The sequence below is a fragment of the Seriola aureovittata genome, chromosome 5 (assembly GCF_021018895.1).
Source record: "Seriola aureovittata isolate HTS-2021-v1 ecotype China chromosome 5, ASM2101889v1, whole genome shotgun sequence".
NCBI classification, from domain to species: domain Eukaryota; kingdom Metazoa; phylum Chordata; class Actinopteri; order Carangiformes; family Carangidae; genus Seriola; species Seriola aureovittata.
This window is the reverse complement of record NC_079368.1, coordinates 14,414,246-14,440,049: the sequence shown is the minus strand read 5'-3', so window position 1 is coordinate 14,440,049 and position 25,804 is coordinate 14,414,246. Positions and strand designations below refer to the sequence as shown.

General features: G+C 41.8%; 3 protein-coding genes across 5 annotated transcripts in view; 1 reads left to right on the top strand and 2 right to left on the bottom strand.

Annotated features, from left to right (window-relative positions):
- Positions 1–25: 25 nt before the first annotated feature.
- On the bottom strand, positions 26–11,235 carry myo1ha (myosin IHa). The gene is made up of 32 exons (XM_056375538.1): positions 11,076–11,235; positions 8,169–8,303; positions 7,960–8,075; positions 7,634–7,832; positions 7,460–7,540; positions 6,736–6,915; positions 6,551–6,649; positions 6,358–6,471; positions 6,194–6,265; positions 5,974–6,093; positions 5,815–5,882; positions 5,551–5,656; positions 5,380–5,460; positions 5,168–5,259; positions 4,748–4,842; positions 4,590–4,636; positions 4,351–4,431; positions 3,802–3,907; positions 3,593–3,710; positions 3,360–3,473; positions 3,201–3,277; positions 3,050–3,118; positions 2,850–2,934; positions 2,588–2,750; positions 2,425–2,508; positions 2,243–2,336; positions 2,112–2,167; positions 1,892–2,027; positions 1,737–1,807; positions 1,418–1,515; positions 1,228–1,327; positions 26–388 (listed from the first exon to the last, which is right to left on the bottom strand). The coding sequence occupies exons 1-32, from the start codon at positions 11,106–11,108 to the stop codon at positions 362–364; spliced, it is 3,117 nt and encodes a 1,038-aa protein (XP_056231513.1). The 5' UTR covers positions 11,109–11,235; the 3' UTR covers positions 26–361.
- Positions 11,236–16,595: 5,360 nt separating this feature from the next.
- foxn4 (forkhead box N4) lies at positions 16,596–24,206 on the top strand. The gene is made up of 10 exons (XM_056376142.1): positions 16,596–17,521; positions 18,133–18,238; positions 20,678–20,844; positions 21,394–21,506; positions 21,796–21,906; positions 21,992–22,119; positions 22,229–22,325; positions 22,416–22,623; positions 22,713–23,105; positions 23,206–24,206. The coding sequence occupies exons 2-10, from the start codon at positions 18,159–18,161 to the stop codon at positions 23,454–23,456; spliced, it is 1,548 nt and encodes a 515-aa protein (XP_056232117.1). The 5' UTR covers positions 16,596–17,521; positions 18,133–18,158; the 3' UTR covers positions 23,457–24,206.
- Positions 24,205–25,804, bottom strand: part of acacb (acetyl-CoA carboxylase beta) — a 22,027-nt gene continuing 20,427 nt past the window's right edge. For all 3 annotated transcript variants that reach the window (XM_056376140.1, XM_056376139.1, XM_056376141.1), the window contains one exon: positions 24,205–25,429. In XM_056376140.1, coding sequence (XP_056232115.1) covers positions 25,303–25,429 — 127 coding nt within the window. In that variant the 3' untranslated portion in view covers positions 24,205–25,302. The remainder of the gene's footprint in view (positions 25,430–25,804) is intronic.

Sequence of the window (25,804 nt, the reverse complement as noted above, 5' to 3'; positions counted from 1 at the left end):
CTTTTAAGCAGTTATTGAGTAATGTTGAGTGTTTTTTACATTAAAATAGTTTTGTAGATTTAAATTTGATAGATTTGATTTACAGTCCAGTGTCAGCCTTTGCTTTGAACTGTAGTGCTAAAAACAACAGAGACAAACCCTTAAACATAAAATGATGCTGAAACTATCTTTCAACGCTATTTAACATTTTCCAGTGGAAAGTTAGTTTGATTAACTGCAATGTTGCTGTCCAATAAACAGGCTCAACCAGGGTTCCTAAGTGCAGTTCTTTCTGCTCAGTTATAGACATGTTGATCCTCTCTTTAGGGGTCTCCTGATAAAATATGCAGGGGCTTCTTGTGTGTCTCCTCAGCCCCACACGTTACCGTGTCCGGGCCCGAGTGGCAACCTGTTGGGACAAATAATTTGATTTAAAGTGGTATCTTTTCTTCCTTTAATTCAACCCCTTTCAAAATCTGCACAAAATAGTTTGAATATCTGGGATTCTGGATTAACCATAGCCTAACTATAGACTATAAGACCTCACCAATGGTAACTTCCTGCCCATGATAGCTGGTCTGAAAACAGGACACATTGTGACTTGCTGCCCTTTTCTCTGAGTGGAAGGATCAGTATCATCAAGATCAATGTATTACCTAAGCTCCTTTATCTGTTTTAAAATCTTCCTATGTTTCTCTAAAATCTCTCTAAAATACTAAAGGTGTCAGTCCCCCTCTTATTGCTTTATTTGGTGTTGCACCACAGGGTGTGCATCTAAGCGATCATAAGTGCAACACGCTAGCCTTTTGCACGTTGTTGGCTGGTCAGCTCATACTGCTCAGATGGAAAGACCCTTCCCCCACCTACATCTTATCATTGGATTAAAGATATTATGCAACATCTCAGGCTAGAGAATAAGATACTCTCCCTGTTGTATGCAGAGAATGTAACCCCATAATATGTATGAACATTTGTTTTTTTCTCATTTGTGTGTTTCTCCTCTTCAGAAAGTGCTTAAAATGTGGTGCAGGTCTGGTGGGTGTGTGGATGGAGAGGTGGGTGTGCAGGCTGGGCAGATACTTGGGATGAGAGTGGACACAGTTTACTGCTTGCATTTTGTATATTGTGAAAATCTTAAATAAACAGACTTTGGTCAAAGTGGCATCTCTTCATCTGCAGATTAATTTTATATCAGAGCCTCAAACAGCACATCACATAAATTCTTCATTATTACAGGACTCAACTCACCACCATGAGGTGTCCATTCTTGGCCTTGTATACCATGGGCTCCTGTCCGGTGCTGAAGTCCACTGCACTCTCTTTCCCTGCCTGGATTTCAATCTTGATACTAAGAATCAATGCAAAGATGTCAACGTGTTTTAGGTAAATGTACTCATGAAATTTAACCTTTACATTTGTTATATAGATACACGCTCACCTGCCCTGGACCACTTTGATTGCACTTTGTTTGTTAGCGATGACACTGAGTTTGGTCAAAAACTCAAACAAGTGGTCACACTGCATTACCAGATCCCCCTGAAACAGCCACAGAGTAAAATACAATCAGACAAATGGCCTTGAATTAAAAATACCATTTTGTATCTGGCTTTTAAGAAACTTCCAACTGAAAATCTTTGAAGACTGAAATGAGCTGTTTAATTCAAGTGGTTTCTGTATCTCTATGAATCTATAGTGACAAAACACTTTTATAAAAATGACAAACCCAAATATCTACTGAATATTGTATATCTACATACCTTTTCTTTAGGGTCCTCACATGTTATGTGGAATACAATCATGCCATCAGTCAAATTACTGACGGAAATACCTGCATTGAGTCAAACAAATTTTTAACCAAACATGAAAACATCCCGGATGGCAAGTAAAGTGTGTATTAACATACTGATCTGACCTTTGAGGAAGGTGTAGAGCACTCTTTGTTTGATCTTGGCTTCCTCTACCACATAGGCAGCTGCCTGGGTGAGGATGACCTGTCGTGGCCTCGGTTTGAAACCATTCCTGTCATACTTGATTACGGGGACGCTGTACTACAGAAACACAGGATGCAACACAGTGAGTTGTGTTTGATGCGTTGCTGTATTTCCTCTGGGTGTGTAATGACATTTTATTACCTTGATGTGCTCATTGCGAATCATCTGGAGAACCCTCACATTTATATCTTGTTCACCTAGAGATATTAAATGATGTAAAAATGATTGTTCAAAAATAACACGGCATTGTGGGAATGTATACGATACTTAACTGATTCTGGTGTCTACAAACGGCTGAGCGACACTATGTGGATAAGTGTCCTTCTTGCCCTTGAAGATGGAGCTGGTGACAAGCTTCAGTTGAAGCTGAAGGGACAAAAAATCGAAAGCTGATCACTACAAAAAGGACATATGATGATCCGGTCTAATACAACGTGTTTGACATGTGAGGTACCTGCGCTTTTTTCTGGGGTGCGATTCCTCTCACATACTTCCGCACCATAAGACGGTAGTGAAGCTTACGCAGGATCTCTGAAGTCTGACGAGAATGAAAAACGTGCACCGAGTCTAAATAAAATGTCAGCTTGCTTTGCAATGAATCTGATGAATCATTGTACCTCTGCGAGCACAGCTGGTGGAGCTTGCCAGGAGGTTTTATCCAAAACGGTCTTTGGCAGTTTTTCTTTAAGCCGGTTCAAGTAATTTTGCCTCACAAAGGCCAGGTACTCCGAGTTATCTGTGGTTTTTGCTTGCCCTCTGGTCATGTAACCTTTGATGAATCTGATACAGGTTGTTAGATATTGAAGTAGTAAAAATGTGACACTAACCTTGAGAGGAGCTGTGTGATGATATTGCACGACTTTTCATCTTCTGTCTCACCTCTTGATGACTTTTACAGCCCAGGCTCTTCTCTCTCGCTCCTTCCTCGCCTGCACTCCTCTCCAACAAGTTTCAATCTTAGTGGCTGAGGGGAAAAAAATATAATGAGATGTGCGTGTAGAGGGTGTGTAATTTTCTATTACGTACATGGCAAAGCAACATAGAACATCCTAATCTAGATCATGTGTTCTGACACTTACCAGCTTCTTTTTGTTTTCTGAATTCTCCTTTTGCTTTGTATCCTTTGTATTTGGCCTGGAGTCTTGTAGCTGAAAATTTATAGCATCAAATGAAATAATTGCGCAGGTATCAGTGATGACTGAAATATTTTCATAGCGGATTTGCACTCACCCAGTTCATGTTTACATTTCTCATAAGCATCCTCTGTGGCATAAAGTGTCCTCGGATGACGGATGAATATTTTGGTACTACAAAGGGGAAAACATTTTTTTGGTTATTCTTGGCTCAAAGGACATTTGCTTTGTTGAGTTTAGGAAGTCTTGTCCTCACCGGCCCATTTTGTATTCATTTGGCAGGTAGCCCAGATGTTGAACCAGCTCTTCCACTCCATCAGCAGGCATTCCTCTCCAGTGAGGCCAGGTGGCCGGGCACAGCGGTTTATATCTGTAGGAAGCAGCAAACAACCCACTCAGCAGAGTGACTGTAGCAGAATGGATTCACTCAATTCAACATTTAAATTTAATTTAAAGAGGATAAATCCCAGCCTCTTTGCTCCTGCGTACCTCTTTAAGAAGACCTCATATTTGCGTCTGTAAGCAAAACCAGCTCGTCTGACTCTGAGGTGCTCCATCAGCCCCAGGTACTTCACCTGGTGCCTGATCAGTGCTTCGTCAAATTGACCTGTGATTATGTGGCCGAGAAAAGGGTGAAATTCAAATGACTCCATCATGTTACCAAAACAGCTACACGTGTCATCTCTTGATTAAAGTACCTGGCTGCTTGGACTCATTAGATTTAAGACAGCGTATGTACCAGGCCTCTTTAGCCATGAGGATCTCTGTCAGCTTCAGCAGGCTGCTCTTAAACTGGGTCGCCACCTACGGACACAACATGAGGGTCATAATCCCCAACAGTTCATCTGTCAAATCCATATGGCTTAATGATGACACGGTCAGACTGCTATTGACTTGTTTAAAATGATTTGTCTTCGTCTCAGTGGTCACTCTAGACAGTATAGACCACTTATTCATTTGTAATCTCTACATTGTGCACATTTTTGCTCTTTAAATGCATTGCAAGAAATGTTAAAATGTGTATCACATATTATATATCACACAGTCCTTTCTTAAGTACAAACGATATTTTGGATGCTTGCTCCTTTTTTTCACTCTGGATAATTCACATGACAAAATATTCCAGGCTTTTGGCATATATATATATATATATATATATATATATATATGGCATGTAACTCTAAACTATAGCGCAGTGCTGCTGCTTACGAGGTGTAGTGATACAGTTGAGCATGGTGAGCACTCACTGTTTCTGGTCTTCGCCTGCTGTCTGGATCCATGTTGGTGAAACACTCTCTGACTATGGCATTTTTAGACTGACACATCAGCTGTGAGAAGCAGGGATAACACACACAACACACTAATTTAACATAATGTTGGTATCTAAACGTTCATCCATTACCCTCTTTAATATTCAAGGAACTAAGCCTCCTCTCCAGCGCATATTTTCTGTCTCACATAGCAAAGTACAAAACTGTAGACTTACATCTTTTATGTTTCTGTATAAGAGGTCATTATTTTTGTCCAGGAAACCTAGAATGTCACAGCAACAAAAAAAAACAAAAAAAAAGTAATTGGGCTGTTTGGCAGCTGAAAGTGAAAAGATTTAGATGTTTGAGGGCCTGAGATAGTGATTCCTTTTACCCACAACACAGTAGGTGACCTCCCCGGCATAATGTAAAAGACGGAAATCTCCCCTCTCAAGAGTCTTACGTGTCATTTTGTCAGCCAGTTTGTGCCTACAGTCAAAGAGGTGGAGATAGAGACACAGGGATGAAGAGTGAGAGGCTTTGTAGACGAATCCTAATCCTCCATCTCTATCGGCTCACTGTCGGCTCGCTCACAAGACACCAGTCAGCACAACATTGATACTGGCACAGCGTCGTTTAGATGGAGTTTGTATTTAAAACAACTGCTTCATTAGCAAATGTGAACGTGACATAATAAAAAAGTATTCCGTGGCCAAATAGTTTTAGGTTTTTATCTCTCAAAATACAAATAAAATGTCAACATACTCTCGTGTGGATTTGTGTTAGATAGTTTGAGTAGATTAAGTCAACTCACGTGACAAAGTGAGGGTGATTTCCCATCTTTTCTTCCAGTCTCTCCAGGAAGGTGAGGTCTGTGGCATCTCCCGGCCTCAGACACTCCTCGTCCTGCAGGATATTTATTAAAACACTGACCATAGTTTCACGTGGCAATGTTTTTTTTTACAGTAACAGTGTGTTTTATAAACTGCTGGCCAGGCTTCAAGGTCTATTTCAGTGAGTACACACCAGTATTGATATGATTCCTCTGTGTTTCTCCTCAACCAGATCACAGATGATTTTGTTATTGAAGAATTGCACTGGCTCCCACTGGGGAAAAGTGATTATTATTTAATGCAAATTAATGTAAACACACTTTTATTCCTCCCGAGTTTTTGTTTTTCAGGTTAACAGGAGTACCTCAATATTCTCTGCTTCATATTCTTCCTGCTCGGCCTTGAGTGTCAGCTGGATGAAAAGCTGCTGCAGCTTCTCATTGCAATAGTTTATACAGAACTGCTCAAAACTGAGGGGAAAAGTGAACACAAACAGCTCAGGTAGAATATTCAGAACTGGTAACATTTTCCCCATGAAAAACAAATTGTTATACTTGGTTACAACAGCCCTGATCACAATATGAAGCTGTGACAAAATGCAGGAAAACGGAGAAAAACAACTTCCTACCTGTTTACATAGAACACTTCAAACCCATATATGTCCAGAAGCCCTATCACAGTCTTTCTTGAAGAGTCCTGTCAGGAAAAAAACAAACAGATGAGTTAAGTCAGTATAGTCAACTTCACCACCTTCACTTTGTGATTTGTTGCAAACGCTTCCTCTCACCTTGTTCTCCATGGACCCATTGATCCTGTTGACCAGCCAGGTGAAGGTCAGTCCATAAATGGCTTTAGCCAGGGCATCTCTGGCATAGATGGCGTGATCGATTGTGAACGGGCTGAGGACCTTTACAAAGGGACAAAATCATAGCTGTTTCTCAAACACAACGTTGGAAAGTTTAAATCATAGATAAATAAAACTTTAGGACATTTTGACACGTTTGCACCTGATCTTTGTTGGCTTCTATCTTCCTGAATGTCAATCCCTCTTGGAGAATGTGAGCATCAACCCCTAGCAGCTGCAAGGAAGAATAACATTAAGATATTTTGTTCTGTGACTTTTTGTAATAATGCTACATATCTGGAGAATACCACAGCGCTATTTTCTTACATTTGAGACCCAGCGTAACTCTGCGTTGTTGTTCAGGAGGGCCTGGCCTTTACTGTCAGAGTCAAACTGAACGTTCCCCAAATGGAGGACGCTCGCAACAATCCCAAACAAGTGCTGCACAGAATAAATATTCATAAAGCGATGCAAAACTACAAGGGAAGAGTGAGTGCGTCAGTAACAATGTCCAACTTACATCAGTGTTAATCTCATCGACGTCGATGACTTGCAGTGCATTTTTGACTGTTTTCCAGTCATTTTTGTCATTAATGGAAAACACAATGGCACACTCTCCCTGTCAGAAGAAAGTAAACACGGTAACATAGTGTCAAAGTGTACAATTATCTCATAAATTGAATTCATTAAAACGTGGTCACATACTTGGGTTAGATAGTTGTAATGCAGGGAGTCTCTCTCCAGGCCCAGCTGGTGCAGCAGGTCGTCCTCTCCTCCCTCCACTAGCTGGTAGAAGATGTGGAAGTTTCTCTCCCCATGATTCTGATGCACGACCCTCGACTTCTCCAGCAGGTAATTCAGGATGTGGCCTCCGACAGCATCCCCCTATGGGCATCATGATCCTAAAGACAGCAGCTCTACAACTTACAGAAAAAAACATAGCCTATGGTCCAGTGGCCAGATTTAAAATATTTTTCTAGGATAAATGTTTTTCCTTGAAAGCTACTTCTTCAGTCCCATGAAAGGAAAGTTAATACTCATCAATTATTTTTGCTGAACTTTCTCCTGGCTGACCAAATTGATCCTTGAGCAAAGTTGTGCAATTTGTGCCGTAAGTAATTTTTAGGCTTCTAATTTATTTTTACACATTTGTACAATTAAACCGAACATTTAAACAAAACATTTTATTGTTAAACTTAGATTACCAAATACACCGAGTATTTTTTTCTCCCAGTTTTTTGAGTAAAGTGCAGTGGGTTGCAGCCCACGAGGCTAGATTATGGCACACTTTTAAGAAGAATTTAAAACAGGAGAACTGTACTTAAAGGGTCTCTCATAAACCTCCTGATTTTTTCTTTCTCATCTATGATTTATTGATATATTTGTCAGAAGCACCTCTGTTAATTTGCCTGATTAAACTGATTCTCACCTGGCTGTCAAACTGAATGTCCATGTACTTCCCAAACCGACTTGAGTTGTCATTTTTCAGCGTTTTGGCGTTCCCGAAAGCCTGAGAGAAAACACAACCATATCACACAGAATAATTAACAACCTGTTCTTTGATGCATCATTACAAGGATATAACACTAAGTAACGACCAGACCTCGAGGACAGGGTTGGACTTGAGCATTTTGTCCCTGACAGTGTTCAGCAGAGTGGTGCTCGGACAGCTGATGGCGTAATACTGCAGAATCTTCTTGGAGGCCTCCGTCTTCCCTGCACCGCTCTCACCAGAGATGAGGATGAAGTGATTGTTGAACTCTGTCAGCATGGTGTGGTAGGCGTTGTCTGCCAAGGCATAGCTACAGGGTTGTACAGCAATCACAATATTTCACAAATGAACTTGGGCTACAACAAGAGTTAGATTATTGTTTAAGTCAGGTACATGCACCCTCAAATTCACATTACAGATGCAGATTATACACTCACATGTGTGGTGGAAGCTCAAAAAAATTGACACCCATGTAGATATCCATCTGTTTCCTATTGTAGATGTCCAGCTCTTTATAGGGATTGACAGACACTAACAAAGTGCCGATGTAGGTCTAAAAGAAAGAGTCAAAAGTTGTCATATTTATTGTGAAAATGCACATACATTTGTTGACAGCAGGGTTTAAATAGTCCCTTCCCAGACTCACATAGATGAGATCCTTGCTGAAGCGTTTATTGAGGTTGCTGAGGAAGGCTGTCTCTGTGGTTTCATCCAGAAGGACAAAATCCTGGATTCCCACCCGGTCCCTGGCAGTCAGGGCACCCTCCATATCCAGCTGACCCTGTGCAACAAGTTGCATCAACCATAAGGAAGCTAAATGCACAGCCTCAGAGATGCAGAAATATCTTTTAAAAGTGTAAATTCTTGTTCCTGTTGCACCATAATCTGCAGATCTCTCTATTTCTAAAACACCTTTTCAACACCATTACACATTCAATGTTTCACAGTTATACATTTTGTTAGAGTTAATAACTTTATAAATGTGTGTATTAATCAGTTAGATTAATCCTGATTATTAGAGGAAGCAAACTCTGCCAAAGTAACAATAACAAAGTGTAACACATTTTTACATGCATAACAATGATATCCAAATTCTCAGCCACGTATTTTGACAAATGCGGCCGGATGAATGAATGTTTGAATAAAAAGCTCCATGGGGGAGGACGACGCTGAAAAAAGCCCCCAAAAAAGCACAAACATGGTCCCTGTTAGTTCAATTGAAATAAGAGGTCTAGAGGTCCTATGTGTCTTTGAAGCAAAGCTCTGTGATTGTGCAGACGAACAGACAGAAGCTAATGATCACTACACAGCACACAGGGACCTTGGCTGGCAGCCCACAGTTCACTAGAGCTGACGCACCAAGCAAACATAACACACTGTGCAAATGGACTCGGGGTGCCCAAAACAGCGGCACATTTAAGAAGCATAGTGGGAAAAATTCCACCAATCTGTTTTGCATTCTCAGCACCAACACTTAGACCAAAGGTTTTCACAGCTTTTGTTGGTTTTGTTTTTTTTCTCTCTCTCTCTCTCTCTCTCTCTCTCTCTCTCTCTCCTTTGGAAGCAGAAGTCCTTTGATTCTCAACTCTCTCTGTAAAAACATTAAAAAAGATAATCCATTGGATCTAATTGACACAAAGCCCTCCGTTCCCCCTCCTCCCCTGCTTCTATCCTCCGCCTATGGCCCTCATTTCTTCTGAGAAAGGCCAAGTGTTTTTGTCCTGTAAATACCACGGAGCAGAGACAAAAAAGACGTCTTTAAAATGCAGTCTACAATCCATTACACATATTCCCCCTGCATATCCATTCAGTAATTATTCATTAGAAAACATTTAACGTCACAGTGAATTTCACACTAGGCAGTCGAAACACAATAGAGGAGATTTGGCCTATTTTGGGGTGAGGAGTTGGGGAGGGGTTGGCTGTACAGAGGAAGGGTGAAGGCGAAGGAGGGAGGAGGAGGGGAGCAGTATTTGTCTGATCTGAGAACCTCTGAAACGGGGCCATCTTGAGACAACGGGACAGACTAAATAGTGCAGTAACGGTCTGTGCCCCGCTGCTTGCTGTGACACTCATTTAGTGTGCCCCGAGGGGGAACAATAGAGGCTTGTTCTTAGCAATCCTGTGCTGTAATTTGGACTTCATTACTTTGCTCACACAGGGCCCCATGGAAGGATAGAGGAGGCTAGTCAGATGAGAGTGTTTTTTTCCACCTGTCAGCCCCACACCCCCAGTGCTCTCACCCCTCTCCCCAACAATACCCCTCACCCCGTGTCCCCACCAATAACCCTCACCCGACCCCCTTCCCACACCCACCCCCTCCCACCCACCCACTTTAAGCCAATGAGACAGGTGAACAATATCATTGAAGGAACCCTTTTTTGGACGTCAGAATCAATCTGGCGATGTAATGGTAGTGGTGCTGGTGTGGGGTATCTGTGACACCCCCTTTCTTCATGGGAACAAACTTCTCTCGGGGCAGCACAAGCAGACAATATGCTGGGACAGCGTGACTTAGGGATCTGCCATACAGTGTTACAAGTAATAACATGAACTGATAAGCCCCTGTCAAGAGGAGGATTCATGAATTCAGTGGTTATAATAATGCCAATGTCTTAGGTTTTCATTCAGTGCACTGACGAAATCTAAATGTTTGCTGGTTTGCATTCAGGTTTCCTCTGGTGTCCTGTAGGTATTTCTTTTTAAGAAATCCCTCTGCAGCATGCAAACGTGTTTCTAATGACACTGTGCTAGAAAGGCCGAACACTGAATGGGCGTTCAGACTCTCTTGTCCAGGACAACAAGAATAGTCTGAGTTGAATAAAGCACCTGACTATAGAAAGAAGTTTTTCTTATGCATGTGTTATTCGTGGCTTTGTATAATACAAAGTGGACCGGATTGTAATTGTAGTTATAATTAAACAATCGACAGCCCAATCTGATGCACAGCGGAAAGAATGATTATGTAATGAATCCACTAAGCCACTGTCAGATCAGGTGAATTGCCTTGCTACCTCAGAGCACAACCAATTGTATTTTAATTAAGAGATGGTCCCTCATCTTGGTCTAGAGTGTCAGTGTTGCCTGAGACAGAGTGACCTCATCTGTGTGAGAAGAAGAAGTAGCTTTAGACCAGGGAGGGAGGGAGGGAGGGGGATATAGCAATTTACCAACTAAGTAACAGGAAAGTTCTCCCTCTCCCTCTTAAAGAGGATTCTGCCTGATGATCTGGTACATTAGTAAAATCTCCACTTGACCCTAAAGGTCTTCATTTGTCAGTACAACTAGAAGTTACTTCCTTTACTTCTGCATAGTTTCTACTGTTTCCCTTAGTTCAACATTTTGGTAAATGTGCTGATTCACTTTCTGGCAGAGTTCAATGAGAAGAGTGATACCACTCTCATATCTGTACATTACACACATAACAATCAAACTAAACTTTCAAGCTCTGAACCACTTTGACATACTGCATTATGATATCTGAACTTTGAAAAGCAACAAAACAAGAGGACGAGAAATCTGAAATTTGTATGACACAAAAGAAAATTCAAACCTGCATATCTGAAGCCGTCTTATTCTGCTGCATGATGAAGAATCTCAATGAGGATCCACTCTGCAACAAATGTCCTTCTCTCCAGAGAAGCTAGACACGAATAGTGTGTCCTCCTGTGTCTGCTTGCATGGAGACAATCAGTGAACCTATAAACACCAGATTATTGACAGTGGTCCAGATTGATTAATAATACTAATGAAAAAAAACCCCAAAAAAACACATTTACTGTCCTCTCTGCTCTGTCTGGCGGTTCACTCATCCAGCATGCTGTAGCAGTACAGTGTTGGTGAAGTTGCATCCAGGCCTGTGCGCACATATGCTTCTCCACAGCATCCTGACCCAGGCTCAGGCCACTGTGGGCTAGGTGCTTAATCATTCATGTCGTGGGAGGTGAAGGGACAGAGATCTTATTCAGTGCTTACCTGGGTATCTACTGCTCTACTGAGTGTAACATAACGATACAGAAACAAGATCCAAACCTCACCAATCCAACCATCCCCCTTCCCTTCTCTCCTTTTTCTCCGTCTCTCCTTCTCTCTACCTCTAAGCTCCATTACATCAGAACCAGCGGCAAAAAAAAGCCCCAGTTTCTTCCTCCTTGCTGGCACAGTCTAGGTCTGGTTACTGATCATTGATTAGGTGGTCACACTAGCAGCTCAACTGAGCTTTGAGCTGAATGCCGACATCAGCATGCTAACATGGTCACAACATAAATGCTAAATTGCTGATGTTTATCAGGTACAATATTTTCCATGTTCACCATCTTAGTTTAGCCAGTTAGCATGTTAACATATGATAGCACCAAAAACAAAATGTAGTTACCAGTAGCAGACAGCGTGGTTTAAAGTCTTTCCTCTAAAGTATGTATTTTATAGACAGTAACTGTTGCTTTCAACCAGGTGCAAGTCACAGGCTGAAATTATTGATCTCAATATTTTCTAAGGAACCAATAGTCTGTTTTCTTCTGTGTACAAACATGACCATGCCTTAAAGTAGCTGCACCTTGTGGTGAGATCCTGGGTGGGAGTGTGTTAACCTGTGTAACCTGGTAACCACCATTAGAAGACACACAGTCTCCAAGGTAACACAGGTGTCCATTTTCTCAGCTCTGGTGACCTAAATGTGAGAAAAGCTCAGGTTTCACCCATTTTATGGGTTGATTAATGTTTGGAAAGCTTTCAGTCATTTGTCTATTAGGGGTGACCAGTTGAGTGTTCAGCATATTTGAATTATTCACTCTCCACTCCAGAAAAGTTGTCAAGGTTACCTCTGCCGTCGTCCCACCTCTCCCCCGGCCCAGCGGCCCAGCAATGCTTGTCCAATCTTAACAAGCTTTGTGCTACCCACTGGGCTCTGATTCAGCACGAGACCCGGCAAATCCAATTACACAGGAGTCAGAGAGGTTGATTTTCCCATTATAGATTCCATGCTGAGAATGAGAGCTGATGATAACACTCACATCACACCACTACTGCCCCCTCTCCCTCGCTCCTCTCCTTATTTTGTCTCCATTTCACTGTGTCCCTCCCTTTATTTCTCCCTCTCTTCCTATCTAATTCCTCTTTTCCCAAAGACCGTCTTTCTTCCCCCTGTCCCTTTCTTTGGATCTCTCCTTCTTTCATAGTCCATGATTCTAATTTTTCAGAGCAGCGTAACGAAGGCTGGGACCTGTCATCATTTCAGATCCAAAGTGCTGGGTCAGTGAGGTTACTTCATACCCCACATTGGATATTTTTTACTTCAAAATAAGAATAATGTACATATAACATCACTATGTCTCCCTCGTAATTGTGATTTTTACTTTTGTCTCATTTTTTATTCACTGTTGCTTTAAACATCTAACTGCAATTGACTTATTTCTTAACACAGTACCCAGCAGTTCGTCAGCCTGGATAACCTCAGAAGGGTCACTGCAAAAACTAAATGCAAAGCAAGTTAGACAACTTGACTTAGGGGTGTCTGAGTGCCATCCTTAGGGGACGCCATGTGCCTGCTGTGCCACATAAAAAGTAAATGAGAGCTCTTTTGGAAATGAGGCTCTTTTACATTCAATCGGCTGTGAAAAAGAAGAGGACTTTTGCTCCATCTTAACCCTTTAGGATACTAAATAGGACTGACCTCGCCTCAGACCAGAGGCTTTGGTGTTGACACAGGCCAATCAGAGATCAATACCATTGACCCCTCTAAACCCTGAAGATAGGGTGCTCTGTGATCCTTAGGGACAATAGGATTGGGAAGTCCAGCAGTCCAGTCTGTCCAGAGAAGTCGTCTGATGGAGAAGATGGTGTGATGGGACCAATACTGACCAATACCCTGTCAGTAGTATATCTGCTGCAGCGCACCCTCTCTGTTCTTCAGTTCGATGCAGACAGAGGCTGATAGTAAAACCTTGAATTAGAAGTTGAAGTATTCAGATTCTTTACTAATGTAAAACTAACAATAAAACACTGTGTTGTTGTTGTTGAAACTATACTTCAGAAAAACTTTGTAAGTATTTTCAGTCTAATCAAAGTATCACAAGTGAAGTATCCATAATGCAGGAAAATGGACCCTGTCACAGCAAAGCTATTATAATTTACATGTATATTTATATATAAATGTTTTAATTAGTTCATATATTGTTGGATAATATACAATGCATCATATTTTATAAACTGATCATAAGTTTTGTATATAAACTCTTCATCTGTGAAGTATCTAGCAACTGCACCTGTTATTCAAAAAGAAGTGTAAAGTAGAATGAAAGGGAAATACTCAAATAAAGTAGAATAAATGTACATTTCAGCCCTGAAGACTGATGAGTCAGCAGCATGCTGAGGGACAGTTCATCAAATCACAAAAAACAAACAAAAACACAAACAAAACACATTTTCTTTCTCACTCCTTGGGGTATCCACAGTATTTGCCATCTTTGTATTGTAATCTCCACTACAGTTTTGCCAGTTTTGACATCTGTTAAAAGATGTTAAATTTTGACATGTCACATTGGGTGTAAATAATACGGTTAATGATGGCTGAATTCCATTTAGTTGCTTCAGGTTCAGGGTCCTGGTATTGTGCATGCATGGCTTACTGGGACATTTAAATAGAGCTGAGCCATAATTAATGTCATTACTAACACCTGAACTTTACCTGCTATGACAAGTCAAAATGTTTGCTGCGAAAAAAAAGGTCTATTTCAAAACTAAATTCCTATTTCGAAATGAAGTTACACCTATAGTTCTCTGTGACAGGTGATGTCACAGTGAATTAGCCATGGGAATAAATGTTGCGATGAGAACAACACCTTTCACCTCCACTTTACTGAGTAGCAATGTAATAGCATGAATTTTTATCTCTGTTGTATTTAATGGCAAAAATCTCAGCAGTGGACCTGAAAATCTCCCCAGATAAAACTAAAAACCTGGGGTTTAAATGGTGAATTGGGTGAGCTGACCTCAGACCCGGCTTGGAGCTAATTATGCAAAACACCAGGTTTATTATATAATAACTACAGTAGTGTTGAGCTGCACTTAGGGTTTAAATGTTCAGTCTCAATTTGTACCTTTTAAAAAAAAGTTAATTCCACTTACAATAAAGATGTAAAGTGATGACACACAGGTAACATTAGATGCACAACTTGATAATGGTGTTGCCATTATAAATTTGTTCAGTTTAATCGTTGCTCTGCCAAGACTTCCCTCTGTGAGGGTGTAACTACACTGAAACTTCTTGTAAGTCATCTCTGACTGTCTGACCTTTGACGGGGCAACCTGAAGCCTGACAGTCTGGACACTCTGCTCCCTTCGGGTTGAAGCCTCGGTGAGAAAACAAAGTCTTTGGCAGGACACTGATGCTGCTCCTTGGCTAAGCATGGCTGACGGCAGCTTCCTCTGTGTGGCCAGAGGGTCACTCTGGGTGACATGCTGTTCTGGGGGGACACTGTGTCTCTGCCTGCAGAGGAGATTAGAGGGGTGAGCTGACCTCGTTCTCAGAGGGGCCGATGTGTTTTGAGTAAACACTTGGTGCAAGACAAAAACACAGGCTAAAAACACAGGCCAATCCTCAGGCGGTGATCCCATTGTTTCACAATTACTCCTGAACAGGCATGAGAGAGGAGAGCAGTCGCTCTGTGCTCCTGAACTGCAGGGAGTCCTCATGTCTCTCCTGAATGCAGCACTCTCAGAGCCATTACCTTAATATTCCTACACATGCCACTACCTGGCCATATATAAAGTAATTAAGTAATAAAGTACGGTGTTTCTTTTATTTTGTTGGTGATGTTAGCATGATGCATGATGGTGATATTATCAAGATATTTCCTGATGGCCAGGTAGTGACATTTTACGACTTTCAAATTGAAAAGACTGTATGATGTATAAGTGACCATTACATTGATTTGAAATCTTCTGTAAAGCTCATCAAAACCAGTAAATTCAGTTAATGAATCTCTCTAATCAACTAATCAATTCAGATCTATGTGTCTGTTATTTTGTCCACCCCTGCAGAACAACCAATGAATGAACAGTGGGTCAGTGTCCTGCTCAGGGACCTTTTGATGTGAACCTGTGGCACTTACCATCACCATCACCTCACTGCCCCACAGTGCCCCCCCCCCCCCCCCGTTTCCAGATCCTAACCCTGCGGGCTTTAGGACCTCCAGCATCTGCTCTCTAAGGATGGTCTTGTTTTTGTCCGTTACGTTCATGCATGTAATCATTGATTGAGCCCATTGTGACAGGCCGATTTACCATCTGTAGGGTCCCATGGGCCTGATACTGCTGTCACTAGTCTCCCTAAAGACTTTTAGGAATTCCCCTTTAATTTCCGGCCGCAGATTTAATCTCAAACAGGTTTCACATTTAATCCTGGTGTTTAAAAGACCATACCTGCAGCCTGTTCATCTGTACCGGTGCACAAACGTTCACTCACAGCGTCTCGTAGCTCTTCATTAAGGTTTTTAATCATTGTCGATGTCCTATCAAATGGTAAAACAGGTTAAAGTGAGACATCATTTGGAAGACAATCAATTTTTAATTAGAAAATGCTGAAATGTAACTTTTACCTTGCTGGGAGCTGGAGCCCCGTGGGTCCTTGAATACGAGAGTTAAACCTATTCATTCCTTTTCCTCAGAAAGTGTGAAAAAATAAACAAACAAACAAATAGCCTCCTGATGCTGTGAGCTGCTTCTACAAATTCATGAGTCACTTATTTCCTCAATACTGGCAAACGGAGAGGGTATAGATCTTTTTCCGCCTTGAGTAAAATAAATTCTTTGCTATTGTAGCTACAACTCAGTGAAATGCTTACTTATGAAAAACAGCAGTTGGAATTGGGATTTCATTTTATTAAAGCTTGAGTGAGCAAATGATGACACAGTCATTTCTTATCGCGTTACCAACCCAAGACACAACTCCTTCATGCCACACTTTTTTTTTCTTGTTCTTTTTTTTTTTTTTTTTGCAAGTGGGCTTGCTCTCCAGACGAGTGTGAGCCTTTGCCGCCTCCTGCTGTAGCCCACCCGGCGCCCTGCCCTCCCTACGCGCCTCCCCGGCTCTTTTTCCCACTGCTGAGAGGAGCAGGACGCGGCCATAGCGGCGGGAAGCAAATTATCTACAAGCACTTCCCAAAAAAAAAAAAGTTCACACTCACATACACAGATGCCACCACAAGCAGCGACTCACATCGTCTTAGACCCGAACGAGGGAGCTTACTAGGAATAACCTGACAGGAGGATATAGTGGAGCAAAATGGATATCTAATTATTATTCTTCCTTTTTTGTTTAATTCTATTTGTTTCTTTTGCTTTTATTGCGCATTGTCTGGTTCAACTATTTTAAAATACAGAAAACATTTTTTTGCTCTAAATTAAATATCCTGAAAAGGAATTAGTCCAGAACTCGTGTTCTTTTGTGTTTTATTAAGACGCACAGGGCGCACCTGTGTGCCACTGGTTGGACAAGCGCACAAGACGGTGTAAGACAGACAGGGAACTTCCTTTCAATACATCAACTTTATCCCTTCAATAATCATCCGCCAAGAGGACTACAATGTCTGGAGGGAGTATGGCCTGACTTTTAACGCAGCAAACGTGTGTCTGGCTGCTGTTGGACGCAGTGGAGGAGCGCACCACATCTGCACTTTGGCACCAGAAAGTCCACAGAAACTGAAAAAAGCCAAATAAAATCTCAGCATCGCTACTTCTGCGCTTGCCGTGGGAAGTGTGGATGTTGTCGGGACTGTTAACAGGCACTGCATTAAGAGCAGCTGTCAAACTCATGGGGTCCTCCTGCCCCCCGGGCCACTGCTGAGCTCTGCTGAAGTCTCCACTGCGCATGTCAGAGCGCTGGACAGCTCCAGAGAGGGAAATTTAAAAACGGTTTTTGGAGAATCAAGTGCAACACAGTGAAATACAGTACAGGGGCTCACGACCGGCTCTCACACTCTTCAGTATCATCCAAAACAGGTGAGTTTTTACCACTTCTTTCTTTCAGTATCTCAGTCTTTGTCGGACTGTTCATTTTTATTAGGCATTTGACGTTTGAATGATTTTAAGCCTTTAAGAGTAGTTTCACTGCAAGCAGGCTGAATGATAAACCATTTATATCTATAGGCTGAGTAAATGTGACCAAACTGTTATGTAAACATTTGAACTGAATGCTTATTTATTACAAACTTTATTAGTTTAATCACTCAATGCATTTTTTTAAGCTACAAAAACTCAATTATTGAGAGTTAAGGGCAACAGAAACCATTCAAACAGTGAAATGGGCTCCAGCTACAACAAAGACATACTGATGCCAAACTGAAATTTTACAAGCTGCTATCAATTCATGTTTGAATTTGCTTATTCTTGTATAAAATTCTTACTGAACCTTAAATTTGAGTTTAAAAAGTTTGCCTGTGATTTTATATTTTCAGAAATAGCCCATGCTGCTCCACCATTTACTAAAGAGGACACTATTTGAATATTTACTAAGACTGTAATAAACAGGCTACTTCTACATAGCTTGTTTACTTCTGTTTGAATACTCACAGAGGACAAAAGCTAAAGTGTGTTCATTTGATTCATTTCAGTGCAGAGGCACCACATATCCCAGGAAATGATAGAAGGTGGAATTACATCCAGGATGTCAGGAATAATTGAGAATGCTGGGCATCATCCGTCTCCACAGGACTACAGGTGAGACTTCTGACTGAAAACTTGTTGTATTATATCAGGACAATAGTTACACAATCTTTTAAGGATAAACAGTGCATATCATTTTTGTTGCATATTGTCAAAAACACTCATGATCAACTCTGAGACGCCTCAATAGATAAAAGGCATATTTATATGAATCAAATCCCTTGAGGTGTTTTGCAAATAGACATGGAACAAATTGTCTAACCCCACTATGTTTAATCTAAAGGTAGATGGACAGCTCTTTTTGTGCGTGGGGGGTTGCATGAAAAAGGCGAGAGGAGAAAAAAATCCTGGAGAATAAATGATTTTCAGTCTGAATGGATCTGTCAGAAACCATCAGCTCTGTTTACACTCCCGCTGTCGGCACACGGAGAGCCTGAGCCTCTTGGCCTGCCGGCTCAGGGGGAGATGGGGCGCTCTGGGTCACCAGTGTGCACAAGTGGCTCCCAATTAGAAAAGGAGGGAGGTAGGGAAGGAGGGAGGCAGGGAGGGAGGGAAGGAGGAGGTGCAATATTTAGTGTTGTTGAACCTCTGGGAAGGCTCGGATGATACATGGAGACACCGGTTCAACATGTTTTGCATCAGTGAGCAATTTCTATGCTGCTGGTAGAAAGAGAGGAGGGGAGGTGGAAATCCCCCCAGCATGTCACCTATTCTATGGTTTCTATCAGCATGTATTACACATTTATCATGAATGAACTGCAACCTTGAGTAGATTTGTGAAGCAAAAGTGTAAAAGACCAGCTACAGCAAATATTGTACTATGATTTGATTCGCTTGGAGTGTATGCACATCTACTTTTCATGCATTAAAAAAAAAAGCATCTCTGTTTCAGTCAACAATCCATCAGTTAAAGTTCTCTGATTGTTATGCTTGGACAGTATTTCTTCATTTTGTCACAAGTAAAAGAAAAACTCAGAGACAGAAAGGAAGAATGAGGGCTAGTCTCACAAAGGCACACTAACTTCAAAAGCTCCAGCTGTGATATTGTGATACTTTAGAGGGTGTTAAATTCACATTGCCACCCGCTTCTAAAGGATGATCACTCAAAATCATTTACTGGCACATGCAAGGTGTTTGAGGATGTGTGCTGCTGATTCCTGGCTGCAATGATGTCACCCGTTCGGACGGCAGACACAGAGCCCTGACCTCAAACTACATTTGCACCCCCTCTGGCCCGAGGCTCCGTTGATTTCCCCGTTTAGGGAGGACGAGGGGAGGGGGGGGGCCAGAGGGTGATGGAGGGGGAGTTGGGGGCGGCAGTGAGGATAGAGCCTGGAAAGGGATAGGGAAGCAGATGGCATCCTATTTGTCCCTCTTATGTGAGGGCTGTCATTCCAACAGATTAATGCAAGGGCTGGGTAAAGAAAAGAAACGACAGAGACAATCAAGGAAGGGTCTGGGGAAGACAATAGAGCCACGTGCCACTGGGCAGATTTGTCGTTTGGGACACAATAGGTGATCATTTTTCAATGGACAAGGCCAACTGTTGCAGGCAACATGTGCTGCTGTCCCATGTTTCAAACGATCTCATGCGTTGTTTACTTATGATTCAGCCAATGGTTACGGCCAGACCGTGGTCACCTGACACAGGGTTGATTTTTTATTAGGAGATTTGTAGTGTGTGTGTGTGTGTGTGTGTGTGTGTTTGAAGGGGGGGGTACTCCTACACTGTCAACAGACCCACAAAGTAACTGAATAGTATGTGTTGTCATAGCGACCCCAATTACTAAACCCTTGCCCAGTAAGTGTGTGTGTGCCGAGGAGACTGGAGAGGATTCAAGAGGATTCCTCCCTTTTCTTTCTTTCTCTTGGAGGCTCTCCACATAACAGACGAAATGACTGAAAGCTGATTGGTACTGGCAGTGCACTGGTTAAACAGAAAACCTGCATCTAATCCAGTTTATAGCACAACATTTATAAAATTATGGGTTGTAAAAAAAATCTTTAATGAAAAATCATTTGTGTAAAATTAATTTGCTATTTTTTGTCTATTTTATTTTTTATATTTGTATTCACAATTTACAAAGAAGCAAAAATTAAGACAAACAAAGATCAGTGTGGCACTAAGGAAAAAAAACAATAATCTCAACAGATGATTTACTCTGAATGGAAAGCTTGTTTAACTCCCTCATTGTTGATTAAAACTGTCACTGCTAAATAGCACTTGTAGTTAATCTTCTTATGGGAAATCCTGGATGGCACAGCTAATACACGGCTTCACCGAGCAGCTTTCATCTCTGCTTCCCCACATTCACACACTTTACAGCGGGTTTGACTTTGAAGGACAAAATTTTCTAAGTGTTTACATTTAAATTCCACTTGTGGTCTATGTGTGTCTGTGCTGACAGCCGTGTTAACCCCTCAATCCCCCCCCCTCCCTCCCCCTTCCAAAAAAAAAAAAAAAATCTCCCCCTACCCCCTCCTCTCTTGAAGGCTTCTGACCACGGACCCCTCCCAGCTGAGGGAGGAGGACCTCCCTGGGGACCTGCAGTCTCTGTCATGGCTCACCTCTGTGGATGTGCCCCGACTACAGCAGATGGCTGATAGCCGAGGCCACAGTAACGGGCCCTCCCAGGGCAGCTTGTTGGAGCAACAGGCAGGTGAGGTGACAGGGAGGGGGACAGTGCAACATTCAAAAACCGCATCATCTCTCTGATTGGATAAATCAGGACTGCTGGATTCTTCTGGATTTCTGGCCCTTGCAGATATGAACACAGTTTTATAGGATTATCCTCAGAGATAACAATGAAATGGACGATGTGCTCTTCTAACCATTGGGATTTTTTTCTATCATAGCTTAGGTTTCCAAACATAATGAAAAGGTTATTTAAAACACTAATCCAGATACATTATATTGAACTATTTAATTTAATTCATCTCTGTCACTGTGCAGAAGAAGTCTGTAAAAGTCTATAAATGTCATGTGTAGTCATACCATCCTGTTTTTCATTCTGTTGCTGAACTTATTACAAGTTTCTACTGAGCATCAATGTATCATAAGCCACAGCAAATATCTCCAGACATGAAAGATAACACCACAAATATCTGGATGAATAGAAAGCACTCCACGTATAAATAGTTTAAATAGGTTTGTTTGTGTTTTTTTTTTTACTTTAAACTAAGATGAGTGTGGATGTTCATCCTTACAGCTCAGCTGAGCAACATGACGATGACAGCGGGACAGGGCTCCATGCTCCAGCTCCAGACCAACATGCAGCACAGCCCTCTGGGAATCAGCATCATCAACACCCACAGCGGAAGTGTAAGTTTCAGCAGAACTACAGCAACAAATCTTTTATGTTGTATGACGCTTAGATAGATAGATAGATAGATAGATAGATAGATAGATAGATAGATAGATAGATAGATAGATAGATAGATAGATAGATAGATAGATAGATAGATAGATAGATAGATAGATAGATAGATAGATAGATAGATAGATAGATAGATAGATAGATAGATAGATACTTTTTTCTTTTTTTTCTTTTATATATGTTTATATATTTTTATATGGTTTAATGTAAAATGCCCCTGCATTTGTTTCACAGATGTCTCCATTCTCCATGAATGGGCTGCCCTCTCCAGGATATCAGTGCCCTACCTCAGTCTACCAGCCCACACCCCAGCAGGTGTACTCTCTAACCCAAACCGGACAACAGGTAACATACCTAACGACGAGCCTGATTTTATCAACAGGAAAATGTGATGGATAAGGTCCTAATTATTCTCTTCTCTCTCTCTTAGTGTTCAACAGGTGGGCTTTATAGCAATGTCTCTTTCAACGACCAAAGTCTATTCACACAACCTCGCCTGGCTCCACAAGACCAGGAGCTGCAGCCCAAGTCTTTCCCCAAGCCAATCTACTCCTACAGGTCAGGACACAAATATTTGGCTATTAAATAAAAATATCCACCAAATGTATTTCACCCCATCTGCTTTGAGCTGCATTCGAATAAAAATGTAATCTTTTTTTTTCTTCAGCTGTTTGATTGCCATGGCTCTGAAAAACAGCAAAACTGGCAGCCTCCCAGTCAGTGAGATTTATAGCTTTATGAAGGAACACTTTCCTTATTTTAAGGTATGATATTCTATTAATATTACCAGCAAGGACTAAAAGAGAAGATAGATAAAGAACGTGACTGATAATACACTGCTTCTCTCCCTGCAGACTGCACCTGATGGATGGAAGAACTCCGTCAGACACAACCTGTCCTTAAACAAATGCTTTGAGAAAGTGGAGAACAAGACGAGCAGCTCATCCCGTAAGGGCTGCCTGTGGGCACTGAACCCTGCCAAAATCGACAAGATGGAGGAAGAGATGCAGAAGTGGAAACGCAAGGACCTGCCAGCCATCCGCCGCAGCATGGCTAACCCTGGTCAGACACGTATTTGCTTACTTAAAAGTTAAAGGTCTAATGCTTAGCCAATGTCTAGTAAGTCTGATTATCTGTCGTGTTCCCTGCAGATGAGTTGGACAAACTGATCACAGACCGTCCAGAGAACTGCAGACGTAAGGCTTTAGAGCCCGGCATGACCCGGCTGCCCAGCTGTCAAACCGGCCTCCCGCTGCCCGTCCCTACCCAGATGCAGCCGCAGCCTATAGTCACGCTGTCCCTGCCATGTTTACCCATGCACCAGCACCACCAGTTTCAGGCCCAGCTCCAGGCTCAAGCTCGACTGGCCCCCATGTCCCCTGCCCCGGCCCAGACACCTCCCCTCCACACAGTCCCCGACCTTTCCCACAGTCCACTCACCCATCAGCCCAGCAAGCCCCCTGACGATTTCTACAGTGTGCATGGCGATACACACACAGAGGTGGATGCACTGGACCCAAGCATCATGGACTTTGCCCTTCAAGGTAAATACTTATTTTTTTTTGACAAGTGTCAGGCGTGTTTTTTGTTTGCTGGATAAGTGTTGTTGCAGCAGCACATTGACCTCTCTATCTATCTGCTCAGGTAATCTGTGGGAGGAAATGAAGGACGACAGCTTTAACTTGGATGCTTTGGGCACCTTCAGTAACTCACCCCTCCGACTATCAGACTGTGACTTGGGAACAGCTAGCCTCCCTCCTGCCTCCACTGGAGCGAACCTGCCACTGTCAGATGTGCAGGTGACGGGCCTCTACACCTCCTACACCACCCAGGATCCCCTGACTTCCCAGTACATGGGCGCACCAGCCAACAGCAAGCCCATCGCCCTGCTTTAAAGCAGCTAAACTGTCTCTAACAGAGTCAATGTGATTTACTCAACTGTCTGTGGATATCTTTGGACGCCGGCTGAAGGAGTCTGATGTCCGGTTTCTTTTGTGCTACTAAAAGTACAAATCACACTGCTTTCCTACAGTCACCTGGGAACTACCTGGAGAAGGATGTTTGAAAATCATTTCACATGCATTCCACAACAAAACTGCTCATTAAGAACTAAAACCGCTGATGAATTAAGATGTGGCTGTAAGAAAAAGTATGTAAGACTTAAAATATCTAGCTTTGCCAAGCAAAGACTCAAAGCCTGTATGAGTACAAGGACTCTATGTGGAGAAGTATGTGTATGTTAGCATCCACCAGATTTTCTACTGTTCACTCTGCATTTTAAGGCCCTTCCATACTGTAGCTCCCCGTCTCTTGTCTTTTGTATTGTGCTAGACATTATTGCTGTGATGTTTTATTTATATTTATAAAAAGGCAGCTGGAGAAGGTGATGACTCTATCAGTCTTTTGCTGTATATATTTGAATGTTTCAAATTGCTATCGCCACAGAAAAGCTTTCTTTTGACTGTATTTACCCACTTCATTCCAAAATGCAAACGTGTGCCAACCCTTCAAGATTTTACACATTATTCTTCTACACACTGTGATTAACATGTCTGAAAGTCAGATGTATATTATGTTCATTAACTTGACCATAATAAAAAAAAATCAAATGGGTAAATAAAAGAGGCTTCTTTTGCCAAAAAATATATCAATGACATTTATTAACAACTGCCCTTGGTAGAAAGCCACACACTGGAAAGAGTTTATATACATTCAAATAAATGTCACAGTTGATATTTCTGGTTTTGTGATCAGAGGTAAGGCAAATCCACACATTATCTGGGGACCACTTTGGCAATTAATGTCCACCTTTGACAAAACCTGAGCGTTAAGAATTGCTTCTTTATGTCTGAGATATTCTGACAAAAATGAAAGAAACTCAGAAGTATCACATACAGTGTCAAAACTATCTCCTGTCAATCATACCATTGTCATTAGCACACTAAAACAAGACAGATAAACAGACTGAAAGTGACAATGATTGACGCTCGATTCCAACGTCAACAGTGAAATGACACAACTGGACTCATGATACTGATGTATTAGAAAAAATAAATTGCGCTACTGCATTACAATACTGATAAAAATTTTATATTTTTCAGTCCATGCAGAAATTAAACTGAAACTTTAATTCACCACTTTACTGGGTCAGGAATTTGACATATGTTATTTCTTTGTGTTTTATTTGAAGACTGATTAAAGAATTGATCAGTTGTCTGGGCTCATTTTTACATCAACTACATTCAAAGATGAACACAAACTCTCTATTTAATATCTTTAAATAAACGTTGCAACCAGCACCAAAATAAAATGAAGTCTCCCATTTCATGTAGCTTGTATAACCCTGACCTCAGTAGACTGCACAGAGCCTATCAAGACAGATTTAATACTGACACACCACTATGTACAAATGCAGCGGAGTGAAATGTGCGTTACAGCAATAGCTTCTGAACCAGAAAGTTCCTGGACTCGGCTGCTGAAATGACTGACAGCTTAACTCGCAGATGTAAAAGACAAGCAGTGGAACGGATTAGGACAACCCTGTGAAGACAGACAGAGCACTGTAGTGGTTTTGGGATCACTGAGGAATAAGTCACTTTGTGCATGTGTGCATTATTGCAAAGACCTGCCCCAACTATAATCCTTTAAAATCATTTTCAGCCTATACAATACAATCAAACTAGAACCGACCGTTTTGTTCTCTTTAGTATTATAACCTGAAGCTACCTAAAGCTTCTCAGCTTAACTGGTGCTGGTGCTGTCCACAGTTGCGAGCAGATGCAAAAGCTTGGCCCTCTGGGACGGAGTGATGTTCTGGCTCATGTGGATGATGCAGTCCATGGCTACGTCAGGGTTGGCCTGCACCAGGCTAGAACACAAGAGGGAAACAGTGACACAGACAGACAGCTTTTAAACACGCTAACACGTGAAAATGAAGAGACACTGAGACTGGTCTGGAAATTTTGTGTCCTGTCCACCGATATATCAGACACTCACTTTTGGTTGCCGACCACCATGACGCCTTATCAATATTAAATGAGTGTGCCAAACCCAGAATGCATCCCGGCGAGGGTGCAGCTATGAGCAGGACTCTCCAATGAGGAATATATGGGAATTCCTACAGGCAGTTTTAGCTGAACATGACTGAAGAGATAAAGTGACTCACTGAGCGATTGACTGAGTCATTCAGTTAAGATAACATTTCACCTTCACTGATTCCTGAGTTCATTAAGATGCAACACAT

Excerpts from the sequence above, each read along its gene's own strand:
- myo1ha (XM_056375538.1), bottom strand. The coding sequence starts at position 11,108 with ATGCAGCAGAATAAGACGGCTTCAGATATGCAG. Across the intron at positions 6,094-6,193 it reads TAGAAGCCAACAAAGATCAG|GTCCTCAGCCCGTTCACAAT; the intron begins GTGCAAACGTGT and ends CCCTTTGTAAAG. Across the intron at positions 3,474-3,592 it reads TATGAGGTCTTCTTAAAGAG|ATATAAACCGCTGTGCCCGG; the intron begins GTACGCAGGAGC and ends TGCTTCCTACAG.
- foxn4 (XM_056376142.1), top strand. The coding sequence starts at position 18,159 with ATGATAGAAGGTGGAATTACATCCAGGATGTCAGGAATAATTGAGAAT. Across the intron at positions 22,120-22,228 it reads AAGCCAATCTACTCCTACAG|CTGTTTGATTGCCATGGCTC; the intron begins GTCAGGACACAA and ends TTTTTTCTTCAG. Across the intron at positions 22,326-22,415 it reads AACACTTTCCTTATTTTAAG|ACTGCACCTGATGGATGGAA; the intron begins GTATGATATTCT and ends CTCTCCCTGCAG.